Source organism: Myxine glutinosa, chromosome 9 (genome assembly GCF_964187855.1).
Source record: "Myxine glutinosa chromosome 9, kmMyxGlut1.1, whole genome shotgun sequence".
Lineage (NCBI taxonomy): Eukaryota > Metazoa > Chordata > Myxini > Myxiniformes > Myxinidae > Myxine > Myxine glutinosa.
In genome coordinates, this window is record NC_136269.1 from 91,943,247 (window position 1) to 91,960,220 (window position 16,974).

At 40.7% G+C, this 16,974-nt stretch overlaps 1 protein-coding gene across 2 annotated transcripts in view; it reads right to left on the reverse strand.

Annotated features, from left to right (window-relative positions):
- The window catches only part of LOC137435227 (pleckstrin homology domain-containing family G member 4B), a 199,014-nt gene extending 182,769 nt beyond the window's left edge, over positions 1-16,245 (reverse strand). For both annotated transcript variants that reach the window (XM_078784520.1, XM_078784519.1), the window contains exon 1: positions 16,033-16,245. In XM_078784520.1, the coding sequence (XP_078640646.1) occupies positions 16,033-16,035 (3 nt within the window). In that variant the 5' untranslated portion in view covers positions 16,036-16,245. The remainder of the gene's footprint in view (positions 1-16,032) is intronic.
- Positions 16,246-16,974: the final 729 nt, after the last annotated feature.

The window sequence follows — 16,974 nt, forward strand, 5'->3', positions numbered from 1 at the left end:
CTGTGGAATTAACAATTCCAACCAGGGGATGGTGGGAGAGGGGGGGCGGAAGTGGGGGTGGGGAGGGGGAGAAGAGAGGGAAGTCAGATTATTTATATTTGTGCGGTTTTATCAATTTTCCAGGACTTTCCAGTCTCGTACTAGAAAATGCTTTCTAATTTATCCAGGCCTTTCAAGAACAGTACGATTCAAGTCAATTGTACACTGCTACCACGCTTTGTGCCATAATGGTAAGAGCATCCGCTCTGAATATGGATAGTTGACGGTCTGAACCTGTCCCTGGCAGAGTCGTAAAACTTTAAAAATAGCCCTATGGGGAATTGACGGATATTTCCCACGGTTTCTGAAAATATTTTAAAATAATTTACCTAAATTTGAGGCAAACCCCCCTTTCCAGCCTCTTATAGGGGGTGGATCCGGTTGGGGCGCACAACCACTTGAGACCTCAATGTTTTGATTTATCATTCCAAATTTGGTCCATATCGGTCATGTAGTTTGTGAGGAAAATATGTTTTAGTGATAGGAAGGATTAGGGGGGGAAGCCCATGGCCCCCATTCCAGGGGAGATACGGCCATGGAGAGCACAACTTATGGTTAGGGCATGGTCACGATGCCGCATGGCCAGTATGGTCTGGATCCTGTTGTCGGCTTCTGAGAAGATTTTTGAATGAAATACCAATATATGGGGCAAAACGCTCCTTTTACCTCCTTTATAGGGGGTGCATCCAGATGGGGAGCACAATCCCCTGAGACCTTGCTGTCCTGATGCATCATATCAACTTTGGTCCATATTGGTTGGGCAGTTTGTGAGAAGGCGTTTTAGTCAAATGTTAAAAAACATTCATACGGACGGCCGGACACCCGGACCCACTCCGAAATAACCTTGAAATGGTACATACTGCTTCCTTGATTGATGCTCAGCATTTAGATGCCCAATGTGCCTGTTGATCCATTGGACCAAATTTTCATTGGTATTCACCTGCCTGCTGTAGTGCTTGAGAATTAGCTTGCCTTTGACTAAGCCCAGATGTGAGGGCTGGGGGGGGTGTGGGGGGGGAGGGTAGGGGATTAGACGTGTATTATCATTATTGCCAAATGATACTAACATTATTATTGTTGTTAATATTGTTCATATTAATTAACACAGTATATACTTTGTTACAATGTTATCATTGTTTTTGATATTTATTTTGTAACTAGAGCCCTGTGCCATGCCATGACCTGTTAAACTGCTATATATACACCTTAACATAGTGTGCGTTTAGGAACATGGGGATTCTTCCAGAGTCTTAGTAGATAATTAGCCAAATCAACTCAGGAGATCCTAACGATAATTTTTGTGCATCACATTCCACATCAGAAAGCTCCCGTACAACTCCACAAAAAAACATCACACACACACACACACACACACACACACACACACACACACACACACACACACACACACACACACACACACACACACACACACCATCCATTTATAGTAGAGCACAGACAGACCCCAAATGTCAGATCCATGCTGAGGGGGAAATTTATACTCATTTGCCCCATTGAGTGTGAAAAGAAAAGTTACATAAAGATGGTGCTGCCATACCCGGATTCCCCAGGAAGCTACATCACTTCCCTCCCACAGCTATGGGTCAAGTCCACCATATTCTCATGTATTTGGCTGCATGACTTGTGGTGCTGCTCTCCGATGGGCCTTAGATAGTGTAAAGAGTACAAATAGGGGGAAATAGACCCTTGGTGCTCAACCTGGTAGAATAAAGCAGTATACTACACCAACTAAATGTATTACAGTATCACGGTATTTTAAACCAACTTCAATGGATGCTAGGAGACAGTGCAGCATGTAGAATCATAGTAACAATCATAACATTTTACAAACAAGCAAACAAAACAAACAAAAAAATTTGAGGGGGGGGAGGGGGGCAACCCTCCCTCCCCCAGAATACCCCCTTGAACCCCGATTTTTCTAATGCCGTGAACAAACGTTGGTACATGACGGTTGATGAGGGTTATGATGAAGTTTCATCAAAAATGTGTGTGTGGCTTCGGAGAAGTGAGCTAATACCTATTTTAGGGGGTCAACCCATCTCCCCTATCCTCCATCCCCCCCTTTACCCACCCCCAGCACACCCCTTCAATTTTTTTTAATGCTGTGAACAAACTTGAGTTGCAACATACCAAGTATAATTTTAGCCTTTTAGCGAGGATGGGTCACAATTCCATCAGCAGTTTCAGAGAAGAAGTTGCAAATGTTTACGGACTGACGGACAGACATACGATGCGCCATCCCATAAGCTCCCTGGAACTACATTCTAGGTGAGCTAAAAATTGGAGGACCATTCTGAAGGCTTTATCTGTATAGCAAACTGGTGGATTAAGTGCGATGTTTATAACATTTGCAAAGAGGAGGGAGGTTAAGCTACAGCATTAGTCATGAGAAAAGGAACAGAAAATAGAACAAAAGAGAGGAAGAATGGTGTGGAGGGAAGTGAAGGAGGAAAGGGAAAGGGGTTAAAATTCCATCTTTTCACACAAAACAAATAGATTTCTTCTTGAACCCCTAAAAGAACATGTGTGATCTTTACAGACTTCAAGGGCATTTTATGTCATTTTAGAAAAACCCTGTCTCCTCTCTCATCTCACATTACAGTCTGGGAAAGGCTACAAGGTTAGGGACTAAAAGCCACCTCATTTTGCGAAGAATACTGTGCAATCTTTTTTATCCAGCACGCAGCAAAATCACAATCACGTCCTTTAATTCATCGGTATTGATGCACAAAATCAAGTTCTTTATTTAATTCATAAGTATAGAGACAGAAGCTCCATTGATAAAAAAAAATTCCTACATTTTGTTTACACTGCACCAACGACAGAGCCCATCAGGTACAAACCAACAGGTCATAACGTGCTTCTTAAAACCATAGCGTTTGGGAGTCAGGAAGCAAAGCCAAGCCAGATGTGTGATGTGACTCCAGCTCTGATTTTGGAAGCAGGCATATTTTGTCAGTTTTACGTTCATACAATTAGCATTGACATTTGCTACCTGACAGCACAGGCACATCCAGAAAGTTTTCAGGCAAATGAGCAAATACCACACGAAACAAGTTTATTTATCCAAATGCGCAATGTTCAAACTTAATTTGAGAAAAAGCAGATGGAAAACTATGATTAAAATGCAATTCGAAGACAGGATATATTCTGCATAAAGGAAAGCAAATTGTATTCAAAACAGATAATGCTTCCGGAAGGTCAATCACTTTTCATATTTGTATAATCCACCAAAGCATTCCAACTGACAGCCTTCCCATTGGTCAATCTGTACTCCAAATGTATCTTTCTTTTCACCATACAAACCTACACAGGAAACACTATGTATACTTTAACTTGCTGCATGTGCGGCTCATTTGAGAACACTGCTTTTGCTTGTGTCACACAAAGCGGCATTATAAGTCAAATCCATCAAGTACCTACACTTCAAATGCCACGACAGGAAAACGATTTTCGGGTTGTGCATTGAAAAGAACTTACACAATGGAAACATTTATGCATATTAAATCAAAACTTCGAATTGTTTTCTTCGTCTTCAATTTTTGCAGTACAACATGCATTTTAAGTCCATTTTCCCTGCTAGAGCGGGGGTTAGCCTTGCGGTCCCCATGACAATCTTCTCCATCTTGCCCTATTTTCTGCATCTCTCCTTGTTAACCCCCTTGCCCGCATTTCTTCTTCCACCATCTTTAGCCAAGTCTTTCTCGGTCTTCCCCGTCCTCTACTTCCTTCTACATTCATTTCCATCACTCTTCTCAACCAGTCACTTTCATCCTTCCTCAACACATGACCAAACCATCTCAACCTGTTCCTCTTCACAACATCAATCACAGGCTCTATTCCCATCATCTTTCGCAATTCATCATTTGTCTTCCTCTCTCTCAACGATACTCCGCACATCCACCGAACCATTCGCATTTCCACCCTTTCCAACCTTCGTTGCTGCTCTACGTTCATTACCCATGTCTCGCTCCCATAAATCATAACACTTCTCACACATGCAGCATACACCTTTCCCTTCAGCTTCAACGACACTTCCCTCCTCATCAGCACGCCACTCAGTTCCCCGAAACTTCTTCCATGCACATCTCACTCTAGCAACCGTTGCCGAGTCTGATCCACCTTCTCCATTCAGCATGTCTCTGAGGTAGCAAAATGTTTTCACACCTTCCAGCTTCACGCCGTCTCCAAGATCCAACTCAACATTTCCTCCATCTGCAGCTCCCTCTGTGCACACCTTACATTTGAATGTGGCTGCCACACTGGTTATTGACCCTCTCAGACCACTACATTTTTGATGAACCCACTCAGCGCACATTATACATTGAATGGAGTTCACTCTGACACCCTTCCTGCAAACTTCGAATTGTTTTCTTCGTCTTCAATTTTTGCAGTATGGGCCCAACTAATCATATTGGCATGATCAAATTAATCTGTACGTTTCAAGTGACAGCAAAGTGAACTACCCAGAAACTTTTGATTTGTCAATTGCAATAGCTTGATATGGTTGTCATACTGGTGATCTAATTATCCCTTCCACCTACACAACAGGAGACAGGGTTTTGTATTTGTGTATGCGCGTGTCCAGGCCTTAACGTGTTTACCATTTGAGCTTTTGTCATAAATTTTCAACAAACCTTTATTTGGATAATATGGAGAAGATAAATTAATAATTGGGTCAAAATGTCAGTCACAGTAAGTACAAATAGCCCATATTAGCCCATCCGCTGCTGAGGAGCGCAAGAAGGCCGGGTGTTTTTCAGGGTGTTTTTCAAATCGCTTTGGTATTTATTTATTTTGTCATCTTGCATGTTGAGATGGTTTCTAGTTTCCCATTTGTGATTTTCTTTTTTTAACATTTAATGTAACAAACAAACCTTTACTATGACATGGTTTGTGACAAACAAACCTTTATTATGACATTATGGACAAAACAAATTAATAAAATTTGCATTTTTTAAGCTGTTTTTTAATTATTTTATTATTATCTATATAATAATACCGTAAGGACTCGACTTTGTTATCCCTTTTACACCGCACCCAGTGACCTGATGCCCACGGCACTAATGCATTTTCCATCTACGAACCGCGCTCTTTGTTTATCACGTACAGCCATACTCGAAAAATCTGAATTCGCCGACTTTGGGACCCAAAAGCATCCGATTATCGGCCGATACGACGCCATCTTACGACACCATTGTATTGGCGTCTGCTGGGCGAAGGCGATGCGAGCCGTCCGCTGATTGGACAGTCGAGTGGCGTGATGGGTGGTGTGAACCAAATGGTCTTTTTATTCCCTTGAACATTTTAAATTAGGATATATAAGGAAACGTCTTTATCGTCATTTTAATAAAGTTAAATGGAGTGACGTTGCGATACTCGGGGTGCGTTGCATAAATCCTCGTAACTCAGAGAGGTATAGCAGGTGGCGAGACGTAAGGAAGCTTTTTTATTCCCTTGAACATTTTAAATTAGGATATATAAGGAAACGTCTTTATCGTCATTTTAATAAAGTTAAATGGAGTGACGTTGCGATACTCGGGGTGCGTTGCATAAATCCTCGTAACTCAGAGAGGTGTAGCAGGTGGCGAGACGTAAGGAAGCTTAAAGATAACGAGCTGAAAACAGACGAACGATATCCCTTCTGTGGATGTTCCACGGGTTTCACGTCTTTATCGTCATTTTAATAAAGTTAAATGGAGTGAGTTGTACTTGTATACAAAGAGATAAAAGGATGGCATTGACTTCGAGACGGTATGTGATAGTTGGCTGCGGCTGGCTGATGCTGCGTTTTTTTTCTAAGTGCCATGGATGCTGATGGACATAATAAAGGTATCGGCTGATCTCTCATCGTAATATTACCCAATGGAAATGAACTGTTTCTTTGTTTGTCATTTCCTGTGCAATAATGTCAAATTGATAAGTCAGACATCCTTTTCTATTGACAGCTGCTCTCCTTTTCGATGGCATCGTCTTTTGATATGCATGTTCTTCTTTCATATAATTTTACACATTCACAATCAGTATTTCAATTCTTGCAGACATTGGAAAGGAAGTTGACTCACAGGCCAACTCTCTGGCTCAATCACAGGCCGACGCACAGGCAATGTAATTGTGAGTAGCATTTTTGCACAAGTGAAAATTGATCTTTCTTCCTAACTCTTACTCGGACAAGCAAATCCCCTATGCCATCCATAATGGTACACTCTATCCATACACCACATCCTCCCTTCCGTGGATGTTCCACGGGTTTCGGCTAGTTATTATTATTATTATAATTATAAGATATCACCTGCCACAAAACTTTTAAGGCCACTTGAGGTGGGTGTTACACAAAGGAAAGTACAGATATTAGACAGAAAGGAGGAATCTATTGACATTCCTCTTGAACTGAGGTAGGTTGGGATTGAGGGGAAAGCAGGATACAGGTAACTGTTCCAGTGTGATGTGGTGTGGGGCATCACTCTGATGATGTTTGAAGAAAAACTAGAATACCTCATAGTCTTACTCCTCTGGACAGATGCAGTGTATGCATGAGAAAAAACTGCCAAACGTTTAGAGCGACTGAAAGTAAGCTCAGGTTGAACAACCTGTGAGAAACCTCAGAGCACATTCCGTGGTAATATCTAAAGAAGAGGCTCAAGAACTCAACATAGTAGCGAACTGAAAGAGGTTCCAGGGATGATGCCAACTCCTGTCCCACCAGAACGGCAGCACGTCACTGGATTTTGGCAAGAAGAGATAGGTGACAGGCTGGAGCACCAGCCCAAATATGGCAATGATATTCCATAACAGATCGTATAGTGGCCTTGTATACATGGAGAATAGTAGCTTGAGAAAGGTATCGCCAAGCATGAAATAAGCAGCCAAGGCACTGGTGGCTCTTTTATCTATACGAGAGATATACTTTTGAGGTTTGAGCTGATATCCAATCCAAGCACACAGATAACAGGAAGTTCCTGCCAAGGTGAATAATCCCGAGACAGGGTTGGAAAACAAGGTGATCTTGAATTAGACAGACAATAAGGTGTTCTTTTTTTGGTTGAAAGTAACAAGCCAGTCTTTTCCCCAGTTTATCACACTCTCTAAGTCCTGATTGAGAGTGGTACAGGCATAGTCATGGGTAGGAGGAAACAAAGTTCCTAGGTAGGTAGTATACAGTGTTGAGCCATCTGTGTAAATGCATAACTGAGAAAGAATCCAATCAGACAAATCATTGATATATAACAAGAACAATATTGGACCCAACACAGACAACTGAGGAACATCAGCATTCACATTATGGACATGTACCACAAAGATTTGACAATTGCAAGGAAGTCAGAGATTGTATCAAGCAATTTTCCAGAAATGCCATATGGTTTTAGCTTATGGATGAGGCCATTGTGCCACACTTTGTCAAAAGCTTTTGAGATGTCGAGAGCAACAACCTTGGCTTCTCCATGATGATCCAAAGCCCTATTCACGTGTTGTGATTAGGAATAGAACATCACCAGTAGATCTTGACTGTCGAAGGCCATACTGGATATCAGTTAGGAGGTTGTGGGTTTCCAGATGAGTCATGATTTGTCATTTCATCAAGGATTCAAACACTTTGCTTATAATTGGTAGAAGGCTAACAGGCCGATAGAACGATCAGATTTCTTACCGGAAGAAGGTAAGACTTCTTTAAAGAAGCCTTTAAAGACAGGGACTACAGAAGGCTGCTTCCAGCTATAAGTGGAAACACAGACTCAAGCAATAGAGTTTTGAGACAACAGAAGACGATTCAGGTGAACACACCTTCAAAGCAATTGCAGAGATTCTATCTGGTCCTGTAGATTTTGAAATGTCAAGCCCTTGAATTAATCTTAGCAACTTTCCTGGGTGTGATGATAGTGGAAAACCTGGTGTCAAGACGGGAAGGACAAATAGGCAATGGATGTCCATGGTCTTTAAGTGTGGAGTTTGCAGCAAAATGCTCAGCAAAGAGGTTATAACTTTATCAATTGGAGAAGTAAGCACTTCAGGGCCATTGAAGAGAACAGGAATCGATGATCAATTACGGTTGAAAATTATATTAGCAATTCACCAAAAATCTCTGGAACCTAGCCATTTATTTGAGATAGATTCACAAACAGATTCTGCATACTGTCGCTCAGCATTCTCTAATAGTGGTTTGCAGTGGTTGCTCGCAAGGAGAAACAAATGAAGTGCCTCAATCGAGCCAACACGATGATAATGTTTAAAAAAGTGATTGCGATGGGTGATAGCGAACAATGGCTGGGTGTGTGGGTTCACTTGGTAGGTTCAAGAAGGGATAAAGATGTTCATACCAACACGGACCCACTCAGTAACTTCCTTGGCAGCTTCAGATGGGTTGTGACAAAGAATTGAGTTCCAATGGACATCATCAAGAAAAGAACACAAGGCATCCCAGGCAGCCTTGCTACTTTTTCAGACTAATGGAAGACAGTTCGATTGACAGGAGGAACAACAGTTGATGGTGAAGAATAAGAAACCTGAACTTCGATATTGACATGATCAGAATTTCCTCGAAGGGGGATAATTTTTCCAGTACGATCCCTAGGATTCGAACACAAATAAGATCAAGAAGATACCTGCTATCAGTAACTCAATCAATAATTTAAGTTGGAACTGAGATTATCTGAGTAAGGTCATGCGACACTGCAAAGTTAAATGCACTGACACCAGGAGCATCTGCTGTGCTGAGAGAGTGAACTAACCATTCTTTTGTGATGAACATTAAAGTCTCCAAAGACCATAATATCAGCAGTTGGGTGTTGAGACAGCGCCATATGAATACCATCAGTGATAGCATTGAAAATAGTACAATTGGGTGATGATTGATAGTGATAAAAAAATATATAGGTAGCCAGTGGAATGCAAAAGTGCTAGGCGAAAGCACATAAACTTTTGTGTCGTATCCTCAAGTGAGACCTCATGGCCAAGTGGTAGAGAGGCCTTTGCATAAATACACAAACCATGTGAAGGTGGAAAATCAAATCTATGGAGGATGTAGCCAAGCACTGCCAGTCAGATAACAGATAACACTTCAGTGTGGAGACGAGTTTCACAAAGAGCAAGCAGATTTGGGAAAATTCAGTTTCAAGAAGGATCGGATGGCAGAGAAATTGGCAAAAAAAAAAACCCACTGGTATTAGCATGTCTCCGTCAAGTTTAAGTTTAGCACAACACAGATATGGAAGGGTTTTGCATTTTGGGATGCTTTCTAGTTGTTACTTTAAGATGGCCTAAACTACAAAAAAAAACCTCAAACAAGAACTGCCTTTTTAATTTTAACTTCACTTTCTTAAAACAATCTAAAATCTAATTCAAAGGCAATCTATTTTCAGTTTCAGATTTAAAAAAATAAGGAGAGGCCAGACAACACGGGACTTTGGAAATGAAGTCATCCGCCCCAGAATACTCAGCGTGCATGCAGAGGCCCTTTGCAGCAATGTTTTCAGGGGCATGCTAACGTATATCGTGTTTAAAAGTTATGGCTTGTTACCTAAAATGGCTCACAAAGATTCTAACATAAGCTGAAAATACTTGGAAAGATACCTGAGAGAAAGGATGCCCTACACAACAAAAGACTTGGAGAACTTTCTCAGCTCAGATGATGGACAGGGCTGAGATCTTGCACCTGCACTTACTACAAAAAATCCCGATGATATGGGCCGGTGGAAGACCCGAAATGTGGACAGGCGTATTCTACCCAAACCATCCCCCTCACTCTCCACCCCACCCATCCCCCGACGACCGCTACCAGTGAATGGACTTTCAACCTTATGGGAATGCCTCCTCTGAACAAGATAGACTTGGCGATTCATTTAATGGATGTCTGCAATGGGAAATACGATGCTGTGGATGATTACCAACAAGTAATGGCTACAATCTCTTCGTCGAAGGATATATTCGTGAAGTGAAAATACAAAAAGCTTGTGCCAGCTTTTATTTACGTTATAGCCATTACTTTGTATTTCTTATCAGCGATGGGAAGGATATATTTGGGGCTTGTGAATGCACACGAGCTGTGAGGGCCGTTATAAATATATTGTTTGATTGGCTCCGGGGCCATAGGAGGCAATTATAAGAGATTTTTGCATATATTGCTAAAAGGAAAAATGTGTGTGTGCTGTTGGTTGTTATCTCCATATGCACGTTTCAGAAGGTGGAACAGAGTCCTCCCAGGTCTCGAAGTATCCATCCCCGTTTCAGTAAGGGATCATGATTCATGGACCAGTTTGTGAAGTTTTCTTATTCTCAAAGTTTTGTTACCAGGGCTCGTTTAAGCATCGTCACCGAGCCTCAGACAGCTTCCAACTGCAGTTCGTTTGTCGTAATATTCCCAGAGATGTTTTTTAAGACCTCTGTAAGGTTATTTTTTATCATTCCTGTTGCTCCAACAATCACTGGCGGTCTTCAATATTTCGGCGCTCTTAAGCTTGCAGATCTTTTCACTTCATTTTTTAAGTCATGGTATTTGGTTCATTTTCTTGATTTCTGCTTGTTTAGGCCAAAATCGCCGGGGACTGACACCTCATTAGCAATGCCTTCGTTTCTTCTTTGTACCTCAGTACTACATCCAGTCGCAATGCTTTGTTTTCTGTTCACGCTTGAAGGAATCATTATGTCATATGTGAGCATCACTTCCTTGTTTTCAGTGATTGCTTTTGGTTCATGTTTCCATGAGTTTTCTGGAACTGGAATATTGAGACTTTTGCAGATGTGCCAGTGGATTACTCGAGATACTTTGTTGTGCCGTTGGGTGTACAGCTGCTCTGATATGATTTTGTTCTTTACATCCTGACAGGAAGTGGCTCGCACTGTTTCTACCTTGCAGATCATACACTGGTGCGATTGAGTCAGTCACACCATTTTCAGAAATCAATCTTGGTCTTGGGCATTTATGATGATTCATTCTCCATCCTAGTTGAGCAGACCTCTTGTTAGCCATTCTAAAGACCCTTCTTTGTCTACTTCCAGTGTGTATGTGTGTGTGTGTGTGTGTGTGTGTGTGTGTGTGTGTGTGTGTGTGTGTGTGTGTGTGTCGGACACCTTATGACAGTAAACGCAGCATGCACAGCGTTGGCTAACAGTTTTCCAAAGACGACCGTGGGAAATATTGAACAGACCCCTGTCTGTTATTTACTTTGAAGTTCATAATGCTGACTGAGTAGCTCTGATTACAACATAGCATCTTTTTGGGAGGCGGGGGAGGGGGGAGGAGGGGTTGTAGAGATGCATGAATAAAAGGTTTAGGTCAGAGCTTAAAAGCTGACTAAGTTCAACCTTGTTTTATAATTTTATTTTTTACGACACCCATTTTTATTTTTACAAGTTTTTATTGTTCATCTTACAACCTTGTTTTATTATCCGTCAATGGACATACAGATGAACAATCGCACATGGATAAAAGTAGTGCTCTGCCAAAACAAAAATAACATTTTTTGCCTTAAAAGATTTCAACAATTTATTAAACCAATTAATGGTACACATGAAAAGCATACTGTGAGAGAGGGTTGGGCAGAGCCAAGCAAGGTGTGTTCAAGCTCCTTAAACGTCCGTGTTATATATATATACATATGTACACACACACACACACACACACACACACACACACACACACACATTGCTCTTAGCTGTTTACAAACACGGCCTTTGTGACGGTAGGCCATATTGCATTTGTTAAGAGTTGCCAACAACTTCAATAGCTTTGCAGTGCCAAGAGGTTTGCCAAAATAACAAAACTGCAAAATATCTGGAGCATTAGGCAATGCAAAGCCCTCATTATAATGTCATTTTCTTTCGTTATTTTACCACCCAAAGTAATTGCAGCACGAGTAAAACAAAATGTCAACATGACAGTAACATATCTATCATTTGTATTCTAGTATCAGCTATTATGGACTTCCAATGTATACTTTCCAGACCTTGTAATTGTCCATTACAATGGTCTACAATATATCTTATCAGTTGATAAACATCACTCCACTTTTGATAACTGGAGAACTGTGTTTTGTATGTTCATATTTACAATTTGAAAAGCAATGGCAAATAAAACGTAACAATTCTAAGAATAAGCAAGGTAGGACAGAGAACAGATCCAATTTGGTGAGCTCTCTAGCATAATCATAAATACATCAAAAAAATGTTTAGAATTGAAGACCAAAAGACGGCGTTGCAGGGCTTGTAAAATATTATAAACCACAAACACATATATGATTAACTTTTTAAACAGTCACTAATGCTGCTTATAACATTAAAAATGAAATTTGGAGGAATTCCTACATCCGTGAGGTAAATTTTACTTACAGAACTGAGGGAAGATCTACTGTAATCTATATACCCCACAAGGATTGGGTTAATAACATACTATCAAAAAACCAAGGCAAATTCCTTACTTCCGCGGTAGTTAGTACCGTACACCGCTTATCATTGATTCATGAACCATACACCGCTTCAACCCATTAAATATGTATTCGCGACATTGGGATTAAAATGTTATGGTCATATTTACTATATTATTATTATTATTACTATTACGAAAACGATACTACTCAGACGATACACGACTGTATAAAGAAACCTGGGCTTAATTTGTCCGAAGGAGCCCGAAGGTGAGGCATGAAGCCAAAGGCCTATACGTACCGTATTGTTGGAAGAGCCGTAATGCCAATGCTTTTGATATTTGATGGTCATTTTGACAATGGGTTTGTTTGTTTCACACTGAATGAAAAACGTAAAGGTAGAGCATGGCAATTGTGATATATGACAGGTTCGACAATATGTTCGGCCTGAACGAAATGGAAATGAAAATGCCGGTGTGTGGAGAGTCAGCCGCCATATCGCCGTAATGACATCAGAAGTAATCACATCACCCTGTCATGTGACCAGATCCTCAGCTCTGATTGGTATACGTTTAAGGGGAAAAACATACATACATACATACATACGGACAAACACTGTTCGAGACCGCTTTGCCCTATGGGCTACGCCGTAAAAAATGAATGATTACCTCCACCACCGAAGGTGGATGGAGGTTATGTTTCCACCCCTGTCTGTTTGTTACCTGGCAAATTATTATTATTTTTTTTTTGCAAGTATGTTGATCACTCCGGTTTGTGTATTTTTGTTTGTTTGTGCATTTATCTGTCCGCTCACTTATACTTGCCTAGAGGTCACAATTTTAAACCGATCTTCATGAAACTTCACCAAATGGTAGAGTTCGTGGTCCAACAAAATCCTATATGTATTTGAGGTCAAAAGGTCAACATAGGCCAAAAGTCAACCACTTTTTTTCAAATTTCTAATATCCTCAATTTTCATCCGATTGACTTGAAATTTGAATAGCACTTTCATATCAGCTAACTGAATTCAACCACCAACTATTTTTCAGATCACTATAGACCAAAAGGTCAACATAGGCCAAAGGTCAACAACAATTTCCAAATTCTAAAATCCTCAATTTTCATCCGATTGACTTGAAATTTGAAAAGGATTTTCATATCAGCTCACTGAATTCAACCACCAACTATTTTTTTGATCAACATGTCATAAGGTCAACATAGGCCAGAGGTCAACCAATTTTTTCGAATTGCTAAAATCCTCAATTTTCATCCGATTGACTTGAAATTTGAAAAGGATTTTCAGTTCAGGTTACTGAAACCAACCACCAACTATTTTTGAGGTCAACACCGGCCAAAAGGTCAACATAGGCCAAATTTCTAAAATTGTCAATTTTCATCCGATTCACTTAAACTTTGAAGACGATTTGCATTTCAGGTCACTGAATTCAACGACAAATTATTTTTGAGGTCAAAAGGATGCTCTACTGAGTGCCATTCTACTCTGTTCTGTTTTGCCAAGTGTCGCTCTATGAGTGAATTTTCATTTGTATGTCTGTTTGTTTGTGAACAGGATACCTCAAAAAGTTGTGTGATAGGGCCAAAAACTACATAATGCATGAAATTCCAAAAGGTTGGGGACAACCTATGACAAAACTAGGTGGATGAATTGGTTATGTGACAAGAACAAGCAATTCGATTTGGTTCATGTCCGAATCCAGACCTGGCCTATCAGTGGGATACAAAACGTAAACTGTTCAGCCTGGCGGAGGTATGCTCTCGACCGAACACTGTTCTAGTTACAATAAAGCTTCAATCCTTCATTGATCAGCATAAATATGTAGCTACACATATACTTTTTGCTCTTGCTTGCCACACCATAAGAAAATAATGTTACTGCAGGGAATGATGGAGAGAGCATGCATTTTCGAATTAATCAAAATACATACGGTACCCATCAGCAGATAATAAATTATTTATGATAAAGCCAACCAATTAATTTGAAAATACATTTGATTAAAAGCTGAAAATATTTGTAAACTAGGAAAAAAAGAGAAAACAGGACATTCATAGATGTGTAATGGAGAAAGAGGCATCAGAAGAAGATGTTTAAACCTGAATGCATAAAGCAGTAAGATATTTATTTTGCAATTCATAATGCTACATGATTAGCACTGATTACAACAGAGGAATTTTTTGGGGTGTCGGGGGTGGGAGCGGGATTGTCTAGCACTCTAGATGCATGAATAAAAGGTTCAGGAGGTCATAACTTAAAAGCTGACAAGTTGAAAAATATTGAACTCGGCTTCCAAGAGGTTAATGGAAAAGTTCCTGATGCAACATTATGGCAAACACACTTCAGACAATTTTGATCATTCAAAACTTGTTGCAGAGTCAACTTGTTTAAGGATGTCTCCACCCTAAATTCCATTCTAGCATGGATTCAAATTTTCCACCAATGACACCTGGATTAAGTCAGATGTGCACCTGTAAGAATACAGGGATTACCAGTATAATTTTGAAACTTTGGTGAGCGTATTGTTATGCACACTCTATATCATGCCATTCATATTTAAGTGCTGTCGAGATGGCCAAGCAATTTGTCAAAACACGATGACTAAACAATAATTTTGATTCAAGAGGCAAAATTATACTCTAGCTCAGAAAACAAAAATTGCAATTACATTTATACAGACATGTCATCAAAAAAAAAAAACATTGAACATGACCCAGATATCAATCCCAGTGGATAAACCTAAACTCGCCATTGCTCAGGAAAAGACAGAGCCTTCTCAACTGTAAATGCAATCGGACGATGTTTTTCTTTAAGAAGTCTTACCATGAAATGAGGAACCATTTAGAACTCGCTCAATAACTCAGACAACTTTGTTGTAATAACAGTTTGTAATGTCAGGTTGTGGAATGTAGAATGCAATAAAAAAGAAAAGGGTGACTGAAACATCACATAAAACTTGGGAAATATCCATGAATATTTTAAACACAAACCAGATGACACAACTAGCTCTCCTGCCCAGATCAAATCAAATCTACTCTTTAGATTGTGGCAGCTCGGGTGCTTGCATAGACCTCTAGACAACTATGATAAAGTGACATGGTGGAATGGGGGCATTTACATGAAGGGCAACAGTGACATGAGTTGGTCAGAAATCACTGCCCCTGAAACGAGCAACACCTTATGACAGCAAACACAGCGAGGGCAGTGCACAGCGTGGGCGAACAGTTTCCCAAAGAGGACCGTGGGAAATCTTGAACAGACGCTGCAAGGTTCTGTCAAACATTGTCAAAACATCGATTTCAGGTTGCTCAGCATTTCTGGGTCAATGCACGCTACTGTTCGGAAGGGACAACCACACTTACCTAAGCTTTCACTGAAGACATAGGTTTATGAGAGTAATACTTAGCCAAAGAATTGGAGTGCGTTTTTATACCTACTCGCCGTTCGGCTGGCAGAGTATCCAGAGTATCAGACAAGATCTTCAAAGGATTTGGAACAAGGTTATAACATGCGTACCGTAAGTGCTATAATGAAAGTTTGCGAAACATTTTTTGGTATAACATTAAATGACCATCAAATATAGACTATAATAAAATATGTTACCATGATGTCCTTCCACTGGAATCCAAAGAAAAGTCCACCGTGAATCGCGCGAGAGAGCCCCCCTTTCTCGCCCCTTGCTGCTCGGTGAGTGCTCCACCAACGCTTTCAGGCGGCCCTGGGAAGAATGTCCCGGCTTATGTGCGTACGCCAGGCCAAGCCGTGATGGGATGGGATGGGTTGGAAAACATAGCCTATTGCGCCCGCCCGCAATCCCGGGCAGGAAGGGGCTGGCAGAGCTCGGTGAATGGAGCCAGTGTGTGTGCTGCAGCCAATCGGGCAGGGCGATGGGGGAAGGCGGTCAAGGGTTTTATGGCAGACAGACTGCTTGATCCAGTCAATTACTGGCAGAACTGTTAACTTTCTTTTCAAAAGCTCCCATGCGGCTTGGCTGTTGAGCATCATAAAGAATATGCCATTTAATAAACACTTCCAAAAGTCTTTAATCTCACAGAAACAGACTTGTTCATACTTTTTGAGTTGGAGGGCATCAAAACATCTGTTGATCATACTCTGAACATATTAAAATCTCATGATCTGTACCATGTTAATGCGTGTAATTTTCACTTCATCAATTGGTACCTCCTGATACTTAAGGTTGCACTGCATACTGCATCAAAAAGACAGCCCAAATCATGGTCGGAAAAAGCTCAGAAGTCATTTGTAATCTCAAACATAAAACAAATTACAATCAAAAGCACCCAACCCAAACATCCTCGGCTTTCCATTAAAACAAGGCCAAACACTACAGGCACATTTTTTATGAGTTATTTTATACCCAAGAAGAAAGATAAATTGTGCATTCCCATATCCGTTAGATGTCAAGGCACAAAAGTTGTACTCCACTGGAACATCTGCCTTATCCATGCGTGTGCACTGTTGGAATTGTGGCAGGGTGGTCACGTGCAAGAGTGGGGGTGGAGGGGGGGAGGGGGTTGGGGTGGA